We start from the raw sequence: 14,125 nt of genomic DNA on the forward strand, positions 1-14,125 counted from the left end.
GCAATGTATGGTCACAGGACACTTATTCCATCTTTTATCTGAGCTTCTGTATGTCGATAAGATTGGTTCTGAACTGGGAATGCAACTCAGACCGTCCTTAACGCGGAATTTGATCCCTTCGTGACAATACAGCTCGGCTATAATTTGTTGTTTGTTCAAAACTGCCGATTCCTCAACATCTCCACATATTACGCGTGAGTGGGATCTAATCCTGGCCCGGCACTAAAGATTTAATTATGTATTATCAAGCTCTAGCATGAGAACACCTATCTGCTGGTGGATAAGAATTTTGATTTTTAATGTATTTTCATTCGTTGTCAACACTAACGATATCTGACGTTTTTAACTCCCAGTGAGACACAGAACTATTTGCGAGATGACTGTAAGTTCAAGATGTTATTCTGAGCAGCTGGTGGAGAAAAATTCGGTAGCTGACGTCTCTTTGTGTGTAGTCAACAACGATATATGTGGGGCTCTATTCCCAGTGAGCGCTGAACTCTTCGTCATATTATTTCTAGTTCAAACATGCTCACATATCACTGCTGGCGCAACAAACCCATATTTAACGTTCGTTTTCTCTAGAATATAACAGCGATAGGTGCCGGGTAGGAGTCCTGGGAAGGAAAAAATTAATGTTTCGTCTCGTCATTTCAGTTAAAACATCTAGCTACTGCCGCGAAAATCCGATATGTCACATTTGACTGTGCTTCGATAGCAATCCGATTAGGTTCTGGGTTCGAATCCCTGTCCAACACAAAGCTTTACCTCACGGCATTTCAAGTAAGTTACTTGTGAAGAAGCAATATTTAACATCTCTCGTAGTTCGTTAACAGGGACAATAGATGATGGGTAGGAATTCGCGTCTGTTAAACATGTTTGCGTTATGCAATTTAAAGTTGATATTTGCTAACTGATACTGTCTAAAATCGAGGTATATCACTCTCTGTATGCTTAATCAGGAATGACTGTTAGTTTCCGTCAGTAACGAAATCTTTGCTTAGTCTTCATGAGCTGGGTTTGAATCCATATGCGGAACAAGACGGTTCGTCGTGTCATTTGAAGTTCATACATATTCTCAACTAGCTGCTCGTGAATAACTTAAATTTTTAATGTCAATTTGTGTTAAATAATAAGTACGGTATGTTACTTTGAAGAGGAAATCATGGATACGACGAACTTACTACGTGCATTACCAATCTGACGTAATAATGAGAGTGGTAACATTTCAGGTATGTCATTTATTGTAATAAATGTGAGCTTACAAGCCTTAAGGACAGTCTTAGCTGTGATAAGGTGTTCCCTGATATTTGTAGTATCGTGGTATTACTTTACATCTTGAGTTATTGCGGTACAGAGCAGTGTTTTCTAGTGGTGACTTGTTGGAACCATTTTCAATAGTCAAACGACTGTACCAAGGAGCGATTAGAGGACCTGCTGGACAGCTTTTTTTGAATAGGACAATGTTCCTGTCCAATAATTTTTAGATTAGTTACAATAAGCTTACGCTGCAAGAGAACTCGCTTGTATTTTTCAATACGTGGTCTGTTGTCGGTTTGAAGGCCTTACATTGCATCGACAACTTAGTGCAACTCCACCGAGGGCTGTCTGGAGTAGGGTGGATATAGCAATGTGAAAGTTGCGAGCTGTCGAAGATGATCTTCATATTCCTAATGCGATTAGGACATCGTATACACTTGACGACGTTTAGCACCTGTGCGGTCAGTCAACCAATTTCACAATTCATGTTGAGTAATCCTGCTAAATTCCCATAATATTGTCTTCTTATATTGATGAGTAATATGGATAGTCGTCACGTTCATGTGCCGTCTACAACGCAAATTTAATGTTACTATCCTAGGAACTAACCTGCAATACGTTTTGTATTTCATAATCGGAACTATCTGCATTAACCGTCATCAGAGCAACGTCAGGGAACAGAATGCAGCAGTGCCTTGGTATCTACTTGGGGACCTGCTTGAGTCGTGTTCTAAGGAAAGGGTAGTTGCTGGTTCACATTATATTACACTAGCGAGAAGTACCGACTTTTCATTTTCTCTGCAAACATCCCGAACTAAATTCAGTAACTAAATGCTAAAATATATTTGCATTGTGCCAACTCAAAGATCAATAGATATGGATATAGATATAGATTTTTATATTTAAAGCCATTCTCGTTCTGCGTTGGAATAAACATCATTCATTATTTGAGTGTTCTTGTTACGACTGTTATTGTCATTCTCTCACTCGCAAGAGTTTTCACATTCCAATTTGGTATCGATGCACATGAAGAGTGGCTATGAAAGAAGGGAATACTGAATGTTACGTCATGCAGAATACACTCATTTACTTCTGCTCCTCGTGATCAACGCTGCAGGAGAAGTGAGATACATAAAGTTGACAGTGTGAGGACAGACATGCTGGCACAACTCTGCAGCTACACAGTGTTACCAGATAAAATGGTGCTGCCCGCATCTCGTGGTCGTGCGGTAGCGTTCTCGCTTCCCACGCCCGGGTTCCCGGGTTCGATTCCCGGCGGGGTCAGGGATTTTCTCTGCCTCGTGATGGCTGGGTGTTGTGTGCTGTCCTTAGGTTAGTTAGGTTTAAGTAGTTCTAAGTTCTAGGGGACTTATGACCCCAGCAGTTGAGTCCCATAGTGCTCAGAGCCATTTGAACCAAAATGGTGCTGCGGAATCGAAAGTGTAGTACGGACTTTGCCACAGTAGCAGACAGCTGCTAATTTCGGACCATGACCGTGGATTACACTTCAGTCAGTGCTGGTTAGAGTGTTGCAACTGTAAATGGAAGGCTTTGTTTGACAGTCTTGTGCTGATGCTGTCTGAATAAATTATGCCATTGGATAAAAAGCGGTTTAGTTTTGAGACCTAACCCACAAGGGGAGAAGGCACAGTGGTCTGCTTCAGGAATTCCAAGCAATAAAACACAAAAAGCAACCCAGGAAGGGTTCGAACAGCTACTTTCATGCAGAGACATGCATTTGGAATCTGTTCATTGTTACGGGGTCAAACAAGAGGGTAACATTGCTGAAACAATGATCAGGCTACTTAGTATAATAGAGAGCATACAGATTTCAAGGAGGAAACGTATGAAGACGCAGACTTCCTCGTTATCAATATGTGTGGCATATCTTTCGTGTTAACGAAAGTAATATCCCGCTTTAACTCTTCTTACGTCTCAAATGAAATGAATGCCATGAGGAATCGAATATTTGTTGACTACGTCTCTCCTTGCTTCCATCCGTACCAACATATTTCTTCATTCTTTTTGTATGCTGCAAAAGATTGCACGTGGACAAATTCGACATCGAGGTGCAAAGCGTTTGGTATCTTATATTATATTCAATTCGAATAAGCTTCAGATGTATTTTTACTTCGTTTGTATTTTTAGATGATTATGAACGTTACGGAAAATTATCTCACATGCTTTATGTTGAATGAGAAACATTGAATGACCCGTTTCGCTTTCCCTACGTTGAAATGATATACTGTCGGCGTCAACAGCCTTCTTCCACGCCGGAAGCTGAAACTTGTATCATTCTGGATTAATGATAATTGAATGTCTCAAATGTAGACATAGCCCACAAGGTGACGTCAGAAACCATCAGGGGAGAACGCCGCATAAAAAGAAAACGTGCCCGCGCGTCTCCACTCTGAAGGACCGTATCGGAGAATCACGGCAAGCATTTCGCTGAAGAGCTGCCTCGTAAGAGAACCGAGAAATGGCAGCGTCGTAGCAAGTATTTGTCAACACTCTGATAGTGCATTTACTTCTGGGTGTAGGCCGGCGTTACCTCGCTAAATTCACTTGACAGTCGTTTTCCACATCGAAGACTCGTACGATAGAATCCACTGTAAGATGAGACACTTAGAAAGTATAATTAATTTCTGGACTCCAAGAACGGCGTTCTTCACATAAGTAACACCTGTTTGTGTGTTTTAAGGTTGCGTTTTGAGGCTCAGGCAACATCGCAGTGACTATAGTCCGTCTGTGGTCGCCAGTGTGTCGTTAGCTCAGAGGTTATTCGTCATATTGTGGCTTTTCTAACGCGGGACATTCTGAATCGGAATACTCCCCTTTCATTATTAGTTCCGGGACGTGACTATTTTCCTCGGACAATTGGATTCGCGGACATGCCATTCACTACCTAGTTGGACAAACTGTAGACTCTGTACTCGATTTTTGGACATACCTCAACGACCGTCATTATGTCGTTGTCCGCCACCCAAAATACAGACAATTTTTCTCGAACTTCCTTGGGAGTGCTTTCCACGACCCGCTGGAATGTGTTAAGCCAAGAGTGAAGAAGGTTTCCAGTTTGAACCAATGAACATTTCTGAACTACTGAACGGAACACACCAATTTCGAGAAGACGTGACTCAACATATTACCAGCGGGGCGCAGAAGGCGTCTGATCAATTACACAACAAAAATAAACAAAACAAAAATCAAAATAAATATAAAATTCAGAAAAAGGAAGTTTTTGTTTTGTTTATAATGATAGCCCTAACCTTGAATTCCCATATTTCCCCTGGTATATAGGCAGCTCTTGGGGTAGGTTTAGTCAGGAGCCAACGCCGGAAGTAGACCAGATTTTTTTTTTTTTGTTATAGGATGAAAAGTGGCGGTGGCACTTAGTTTCTTTTTTTATTGCCATTTTCCTAAGGGGCTTTAAAATGAGAGAGAAAAAATGGGTAATCGTCAAAACAAGCAAAAGAAAAAAAGCATGGATGTGTGCTTTGCAAATGCCAAGGTGCTTCACTGTAAAATAGATCCTGAAAAGATTCAAAGCGACTGTCAACGATATAAATTTGAGTTTTGTTCGTCAAATAAGTCTAACATGTCAGAAGGTTGTTTATGAAGTGCACATGTTGATTAATATAGTTCCCCTCTTCTAAATTTTTGCAATAGCATTTAACTGTAGACGTTTTCTAACACCGGCGTTAGCTATTCCTTTCCGTTCTCTGAAACCTCCAAAACGACAAATTTTTCTGGCCTAAATCTGATGACCTTAACTATCACTTCCGATCAACATTAAATACTTCATGAACCCATACATGGAACTCCAAATGTGCAGTGTTCCTGCACTGCTACAGGGCATGCATTGCAAGGTATTCACACAGTTTATCGCATAGAGTTACCATAAGGAATGAAACAAGAACTGTAATACACTTTACACCACAGACGCTCACCCCGGCTTGACGAAAACATCCGAACATTGACCAAAAGTTGCACAAATAATTGAGTTTGAAAGGAAAAGAAACGAGGTATGAAGCATTTATAAATTCATCGAATGTAGCGAAGTGGTTTAATTTCGTCCCAGTCTATAAAATTAATTTCGGGCCATACTCAGCTCTTGCCGATTAATGTAATATAATACCCGCCTACTAATCAGGGCGTCTGTCTCCGTTGCTTTTGAGCGTGAATGGAAATCGTAGAAATTTTCTGTGGAGCAACATTTAATAATAAAGCGTTTTAAATCATCAAAAGCGATGAGCGGGAGCAGGCGCTTTCGATAAAGAACGGGGGAGTGCAGCGCCGCTGCTGTCGCCACGGCCGCTGCCGGTAGCCAGCAAAATCTGCCGCAAAATCGTTACTGGATAAAATTTTGATATCGGTGTGTCAGAAAGCGAAATAGATTGAATCTGCGCTACCATTACATTCACGTCTTCAGCATTCAGACAGAAGAGGCTATAAACATATTTTATGCTAGCTGCTCTCGATCCACTGACATTACGAACAGGAACAACGCACGCTACCGCTAGACCACAGGCGTAATCAGCCTAGTGTTTCTCTATCATGGGACAAGTTTTCCTCCAGGAAGTGCCGCAGTCTGCAGTGTTGCCAGATTGTGCAGATAACCGGACTTAGAGAATTAGCGAGTTGGCCAGTTTTATTGTCCCATGTCGCGATCGGCGCGGACTTACCCAGCCTCTGAAGCGGCCGGCCGCCGGTCGAGTTTTATGTCAAAGAGTGTACATAGACCATTTCGGAGGGGCCCGGAAAACAGTGCAGTCATTGCCGAAATGCGGAAACGGGACAACTTATCTGATGTCCGGTCATTAGCTTTCGGGCCCTGAAACAGTTGTTTGTAAGCTGTGTCGTGCCGCAATGGTTAAAGTATACCATGCATGGCAAAACGGTGCTAACTTGAGGAAACCATGCGCCATAGATGACATGGGTGAACGATGCTGCAGATATATGTTCGGTCTAATAGACATGCAACTATTGAACAACTCACTGGCCAGATGAACCAAGAGGCTACCTACAGTCCCTCCTCAACGGCTGTTTAGCGAACGCTGCTGCTTACAGGCCTCTGCAGCAGGCACCTCGTTCATGCACCCACGCTGACTGTTGTTCTTCAGCGACGAAAGTCTCGAATTTGCATACCAAAAAAGCAACTGGACGTTCACTGACTGACGACAGGCGGCCTTTCAGATGAAACTCGTTTTATGCTACATCGGAGATATGGCCGGTCGCGAATAGGGTGTAAAACGTCAGTTAGTGTCACACACAAACTGGCTAGCAAGTCACAAATGGCACAAACGACAGTCAGTGTGGGAAATTTTCAAAATGCAATATCTCGTAAACGAATCGCACTATAATCATGCAATAAACACCACTCATATTTTAATTTACTCTACTTTTAATCTGTTAATGATAGTAGGCATTGTTCCATTTAAAAAATTGCATAGAAATGCACTTTTTAGGTGTTATTGCAATCTGCTTGTTGGCTAACAATACAAGCCCTGAATACCAACCCATTGTGTGAAAACTGCACATCAACAGCACTTTCCATTTCTGCAATATTTGCGGTGTAAGTTTTAGGTGATTCACGATGAATATTATAAAAATGTACCAAGTATATCATCTCCTCCTAACCACTGGATCGAATTCTCTCAAACTCGGAACAGAAACCACCTACTGTCGAGAAAGAATGCTGTGGGGTTAAGAGCAGCCTCCCAGGGAATGTGGGTGGGAGTTGCAATTGGGTGATGTAAGAGATGGACAAAGGCAGGGGGAGAAGGAGATTGACAGAGAGATGGAAGGAGGAGGAGATGGAAGGAGAGAGGAGAGTAGAGGAGATAGACAAAAATAGAGGGAGGAAGAGACAGAGAAAGGGTGAAGGAGGGAATGGGGAGCAAGGCAGAGAGAGGTTGAAGGAGAGGAGAAGGAGGCGATAGACTGAGAGGAGCAAAGGAGGAGATGGACAGAGAGAGGAGGGACAAGATAGATAGAGAGGAAGGGGGAGGAGATGTTGGATAGAGAATAGGGGAATCAGATGGTCAGAGGGAAACAGGAGATGGAAAAGGAGAGGCAGGTTGATGATGTGGACAGAGATACAAGAAGTAACTGGACAGAGCGAGTAGAGGAGAAGATGGACCGAGAGAGGGAGAGGGGGAACAGGTTACAAAGTGGGGGACAGGGGGGATGGAGCTGGAGTAGGAGATGGACACAGAGAGTGGTGACAACGAGATTGACAGAGAGAGGCCTGAGGAGGATATACACAGAGGTATTGAGGAGCTGCCGATGCACAGAGAGAATGGGGAAGAGAAGATCGACAGATTGGGGAGAAAGTGATGGAGAGAGTTTGGGATGGGAAAATGGAAAGAGCGAGGGGAAAATATGGACACGGAGAGAAAAAAAAAAGATGGACAGAGAGAGAGGGAAGAACAAATAGAAAGAGAGAGGGAGAGGAGGAGATAGACACTGAGGGTTGATGAGGAGATGCACAGGTAGAGGAAGAGAAGGTGGACGGAGAGAGGCGGCGGCAGTGGTGGTAAATTCCTATGGGACCAAACTGCTGTCATCGGTCCCTAGGTTTATACACTGCTTAATCTAACTTACTCACTTAAAATAACTTACGCTAAGGACAACTCACACACCCATGCCCGAGGGGGGACTTGAACCTCTGATGGGGGTAGCTGCGCGAACTGTGGCAAGGTGTCTCAGAGTGTGTGGCTACACCATATGGCTCAGAGAGAGGTGGATGAGGAGTTCCACAGAGGGAGAATAGGAGATTCTGAGAGAGAGTGGGAGCAGGAGATGGACAGGTAGGGGTAAGAGGACATGGTCAGAAGGAGGTGGAACTGGTGGTCAATTGAGAAAGGGGGAAAGAGAAAGTGGACAGAGAGGGGGAGGTGGAGATGAACGGAGAGGGAGATGAAGAGGTGGGTAGATGGAGGGGAGGAGTAGATGACATATAGGGAGGAAGAGATGGACAGAAGAGAGCAGGAGACTGGCAAGGAGGGGAGATGGAGAGACTGGCAGGGGAAGGTGGAGTTGGTCAGAGACAGAGAGAAAGAGAGAGAGATGGAGGAAGAGATCGACAGAGGGAGAGGAAGGAGGTGATGGACAGGAAGATGAGCAGGAGCAGATGGTCAGAGATAGGGGAGGGGAGATGGTCATAGGGAGAAGGGAGAAGGAGATGTGAGAGAGAGGTGCGAGGAGTTGATGGACACAGAAAGACTGGAGAGGAGAGAAGAGACAGGGGGAGAGGGAGGAACTGATGGGCAGATGATAAGATAGATAGAAAGAGCGTGAGGAGGATATAGACGGCAGGAGCAGATGGAAAGGGGGTGATGACATGGAGAGAGAGGGGGAGAGGAGTTCAACAGAGAGACAGAGAGAGAGTGGAGGAGGAGATGGACAGAAAGAGGAGGAGATGGACAGACACAAGGAGTGGCAGAGATGGACTAACAGAAGAGGAGGGTAAGGCAGACTGAGAGAGAGAAGAGGAGGAGATGGAAAGAAAGATGGGAAGAGGGTCATCAACAGAGAGAGAGAGAGAGAGAGAGAGAGAGAGAGAGGCAGATGGGCAGAGAGAGGGGCAATGGTAGATGTGCAGAGGGGAGAGGGGAGGAGGAGATGTGCGCAGTATTCGTGACATGCACATAAACAGGCGAAGCCACATATAAGTAGTACATATTTTACCGTCTATTTCGGTCACAAGCTGTGCTTACTAGCTAATCAACGGTGAAAAACCGTCACTTTTGCTTGCAAGTGTAAGTAATTCAAGGGTTGGCGAAAATCTGCAACAGTTTTTAACTTACCCTTCCGCTAGTGAAAACATAAATTAGAGCATTCTGGCCCCTTGGTCAATTTGACTCTATAGACACCCGAACTAGTTAGTGGTTCTAAAGTTTTATTCCACAATGGACATATATAATTCCTAAGGCATATTAGCTCTTAAATTAGTTAAATAAAATTTGATTAGTTGTTGCCTCCCCATTTTAAGCGGGAATCAGACAAAACGTTTAAAAAAATATGAGTACATAATGGTGAAGTGTTAGATAGTTCATCAAATGTATCGGTAGTGTCAGACTTTTTCAAAATACGTGAAGCAGTTTTTTCTTGTTCTGTTTGCGTTACTAGCAAATTCTAGTGCTTACCTTTGGAAGCTTCTTCGCTGGTTTAATATGAATCCCTCCTACCTCCACAACAGCAGGTACAAGTGGTCGCGGAGGATTCAGTGCTGGATGCGTATTGATGAAAAGCATACTAGTATTTTTAGCGATTTCTTGTAGAGGAGGGAGTGAATCACCGAAGTATTTCTTGACTACCGTATTCGCTGGTTTGTCCATGTATTCAATAAAAAACCATTTGCTGTAAATCGTATACCACAAATTTCTGAGACGCTCAAAGAAGCTCATGTGGTCACTAACCCGTAAAAACTGAATTGGTATATAGGATGGATTATCTGGTAAACCAAAGCGATCTGGAGTCCAAGGCATAACTACAGACGACAGAAGTGCAATGTTGGGCGCCTGAAACTTGTACACAAATGGTAACAGGCAGTCAGTGGTAAAGGGTTCAGTAAAGATGAGATCGTATTTTTCATGTGTTTTCATAAGCTTCTGCATTGCGGGAAACTGAAGTAGTTTTTCACATGCCTGTTCAGACAAACCTCTGAGTAATCCAAATGTGACTGAGGGATCGTCTCTACCAAACACTTCGTCCATAGGAATTGCATTCACTACAGGAGGCAGGGAACCGACTAGGCTCACGTCTGTGTAGTTTGGCAAGGGCTTAGCTTGAGGGAAGTGGCTGTAGACAAACACCTCGTGGCCCCTGGCAGCGAGCGCCTTCATCACCTCCTCGAACATTAGAAAGTGACTCTTTCCTGGATAATTGAACAGACCCAGAATGCGGGCTGCATCTGATTCTCCAGCCAGCACTGCCACTGTAACCATCAGGAAAATATACCGCATCTGCAAAAGAAGAAAGAAATGAATTACTATTTTAAAATTTAATGTTAAACTGAACAATCAAATGTTTGAAATTCTCTTCTAAAATTAACGTAATGAAACCTCGATTATATGAAGATCCAGACAAAACAAATTAGATGAATCGATTATAAAAATTTCAACGTAGTCTGCTATTTGGGGGCACTGGGACTCTGGGAAAATGTCATCACGTGAGGAATCCTTCACTCTGGTTAGGTGGTGCCCGTGGAGAGAGCCGTCGTTCTCAGTAGGTGACATGGTGGCGGACTTTAGGCGTCATTGTGACCAAAGTTATCAGGCAGTAGCCACGAGACACTGGCAATCTCTTCAGACAGACAGCACTATATTGTCAAGTTAATCGAAGAACTTTCCCTCCTTTGCCACCATATGTGAGGAAAGCATACGTAAGAGACTTGCGCGCCCGCATCTCGTGGTCGTGCGGTAGCGTTCTCGCTTCCCACGCCCGGGTTCCCGGGTTCGATTCCCGGCGGGGTCAGGGATTTTCTCTGCCTCGTGATGGCTGGGTGTTGTGTGCTGTCCTTAGGTTAGTTAGGTTTAAGTAGTTCTAAGTTCTAGGGGACTTATGACCACAGCAGTTGAGTCCCATAGTGCTCAGAGCCAAGAGACTTGCGGAGAGTCATTCGGCTCAGTTCCTGGTTTGTACCCGAACAGACTTAGGCTCCTTGGTCTCAACAAAACCAAAGTTTTTTGTGGAAAATGTTGAGGATGTATTTGGCGAACTCTCTTCCCTTAGCAAACGGCGAAGGGTTTCAGCAAATGCATCCAAACCTGGACGTTAGTGACTTGTAAGCAACTTGATGATATTCCTGTTACCATAAGGATTTTTGTGACTGTGACAATTTCCCAGTGATACTGTCATTTTCTTGCCACTGGCCGACGAAACAATTACCATGTTGGGTACTTTGAAAGGCCTACTGGTAGTTGTCTCCCTCAGCTGTCACCTTCGCCCTCTCACTGTCGGAGTGCATCGACGAGGCTGTGCAAGACGCCTCCGACTTGATCATCTGAGCTGCAAGAACCGCCATTGCCCTTTCTAAAGGCGCAAGGCACCTTCCATTGCCGTCCAGTGCCATCGTAGGCTATACACAATGCAACAGCTGTTCATTATCGCCGCAAAGACTTGCAACGTATCAAGTGACATCCTTTACGGACCATCCTTCTAACTTTTAAGCGACTTTGTGTTAAGGCCAACTATCCAATTGAACACCGAATGAAGGAGGGTGGGTACGTTAGGTTTCCTCCAATGAAACGTATCGCTTTTTATCTCAGGTGTGGCCCAAGCTGCTTGGCCAATTGGACCACCAAAGATCAACAATAGTACAGCGTCTTTCCCTTCATGGTGCCCCTAATCCTGACTCATCATCTGTTTCTGACTCACTTTGCGACAGCGTCGGCATTCTCTTGTTATGCGGCTCCCTTCGAGAGCTTAGGCGACATACGGAACACATCTCAGTCTCCTTCACCTCTCGTCATTCCGATTTATATAATGAAACATTCACTGACTGGGAACTGCTTCAGGCTCTTGTCTCACGATACAATGCCTGGCCCTGATTTCATTCACAATCACATGATCCAACATCTGACTACCACCAAAGGCTCCATCTCTTCGCAACCTTCAATTATATTTTGCCCAACAGTACCTGCCTTTAGCAAAGATTAAATAGTATCATCATGCCAATCATTAAGCCAGGCAACAGCCCACCAACCATCGACAGTTACCAGCCGATTTGTGTCACCAACGTGTTCTGCAAACTGACTGAAAGGATGGTTTGTCCAACCATTATGCTGGGTTCTCGAATATCAGGTCTTTTGTCCCTCCCTTTTGTGAGGTTCTGGAAGGGACGATCCACAATCTACCATTTGATTAGTTTGGAAACGGAAATCCGACGGCTTTTTCAACACGTCCTCACCTCATAGCAGTTTTTTTTAGACCACTTGGCGACATCATATGACTGAAGATTGCGAGGCCTCCTAACAATTTTTATCCGCCCCCCCAGTTGTTTTAGTTAGAGTTGGTACTTCACTCATCTCACCACTGGTCCACGAGAATGGCGTTCTGCAGGGCTCCATACAAGGTATCATACCCTTTATCATTGCCACTAATGGGCTACTGACATCTATCGAGCCGCTGGTCACCCCTGCACTGTATGTCAACAACTTTTGCGTTTGATACAACTCTGTAGCCCTGACTGAATGCCAGTTCCAAGGCGCCATATAAAAGTCTCAGCTTGGACCCTTTCCTATGGTTTCCAGTTCTCTTTTGACAAAACAGGGATCGTGTATTTACGTCGTTGTATCAAGAATCATCCTGACCCACAACTCTACTTGGGTAACAGCGCTTTGACCTTGTACCACAGTTTAGATTTCTGGTATTGCTCTTTGACAAAAGAGCAATACCCATATTCGGTAACTAAAGACTAGATCCATGTGGAAGCTTAACACACTCTGCTTCCTTGCCCACACATCTTGGAGTGTGGAGGGTGCTACTGTTATCTATAGCTGCCATGCCCTGGTCTCATTCCACTGAGCTACAGTTTCCTGGTTTATGGCACAGTGGCACCTTCAGCTTCGAAATCGTTAGACCCAGTCAATTACAGTTAATTTCGACTGACCGTGCCACCTTTTCGACTAGTCCTGCAGACAGTTTCTTTGCCTAAGTGGTGATCTTCCCTTTTAAGTTCCAACAGTACCAACTGTTACTCGTCTGTGCTATCACCAATCGACAGTTTCCTAATCGTTCAGATAATCCTATTATTTTAGCATGTGAGGGATGTAAAACCACTGATAAAGGCCCTTGGGTAGGATTGCCAGTTAGAATGCACCTCACACTCCTGCCAGGACCTCTTTAGACTGTACTCCCCATGTTTTGCCACACAACGTGCCTTGTTTGGTACCCACGCCAGTCTATTTCAGGGTCCTAAAATTTCAATCACCACATGACCTTTTGGCATCTGTTTTCTGTTTTTTTAAGTTCTTCAAGAGTATCAGAGTACTACTATCTTTCACACTAATGGCTCTAAAACCATGTATAGGGCAGGATATGCTTTTATATCTCGGGAACACCAGTCGTTGCTGGAGATACGTAGATTTTTTATGGTGGAGCTGATAGCCTTTAGCGGAGCCCTTCATTTTATAAGGGTCTTCCTTAACACCGTCTTAATATGTAGTTACACAATAAGCAGTCTTTAAGCCACTGACTGATGTTCTCTTGACACACATACCTGCTGTTCAGAAACTTAGTCATGCTGCCTATTCGATTGTCTTAGTCTGGATCCCCAGTGATGTGGTTGTCTCAGGGAATGAACTGGACGACTGTTTGGCTTTAGAAGTGATTATTCACCTCCCATTCACTCTGAAGATCGTAGATGCGGATTTGTGGGTGTAAATAAGGTCTCTGCTCGCTAAGATATGGAACTACATCTGACAGGCTATTTTTTTTTAGTCGTAAGTCTTGTGACTGGCTTGATGTGGCCCACTGCGAATTCCTCTCCTTTATCAGCCTCGTCATCTCAGAGTAGCACTTGCAACCTAAGTCCTCAATTATTTGCTGAATGTATTCCAATACCTGTCATCGTCTGCAGTTTTTACTCTCTACAACGCCCTCTAGCATTTTTATACTCGGCAACTCCCTCTAGTACCATGAAAGTCGTTCAGTGATATCTTAATAGATGTCCTACCAGTCTGTCCCTCCTTCTTGTCCTTTTTTTCCACCTCGTATTCCTTTCCTCGCCGATTCTCTGGAGAACCTCCTCATTCCTTGCCTTATCACTCCACCTAATTTTCAACTTTCTTCTGTAGCACCACTTGTCAAATTCTTCTTTTCTTCCAAAAAAGAAATGATTGTCTGATGGACTGATTCACCA

At 44.0% G+C, this 14,125-nt stretch overlaps 1 protein-coding gene across 1 annotated transcript in view; it reads right to left on the reverse strand.

Moving 5' to 3' along the window:
• The window catches only part of LOC126481358 (UDP-glycosyltransferase UGT5-like), a 128,109-nt gene that overhangs the window by 65,475 nt on the left and 48,509 nt on the right, over nt 1-14,125 (reverse strand). The window contains exon 2 of the mRNA XM_050105056.1: nt 9,408-10,226. Coding sequence (XP_049961013.1) covers nt 9,408-10,226 — 819 coding nt within the window. The remainder of the gene's footprint in view (nt 1-9,407; nt 10,227-14,125) is intronic.

Source organism: Schistocerca serialis, chromosome 5, assembly GCF_023864345.2.
Source record: "Schistocerca serialis cubense isolate TAMUIC-IGC-003099 chromosome 5, iqSchSeri2.2, whole genome shotgun sequence".
In the NCBI taxonomy this organism is placed as follows: Eukaryota; Metazoa; Arthropoda; class Insecta; order Orthoptera; family Acrididae; genus Schistocerca; species Schistocerca serialis.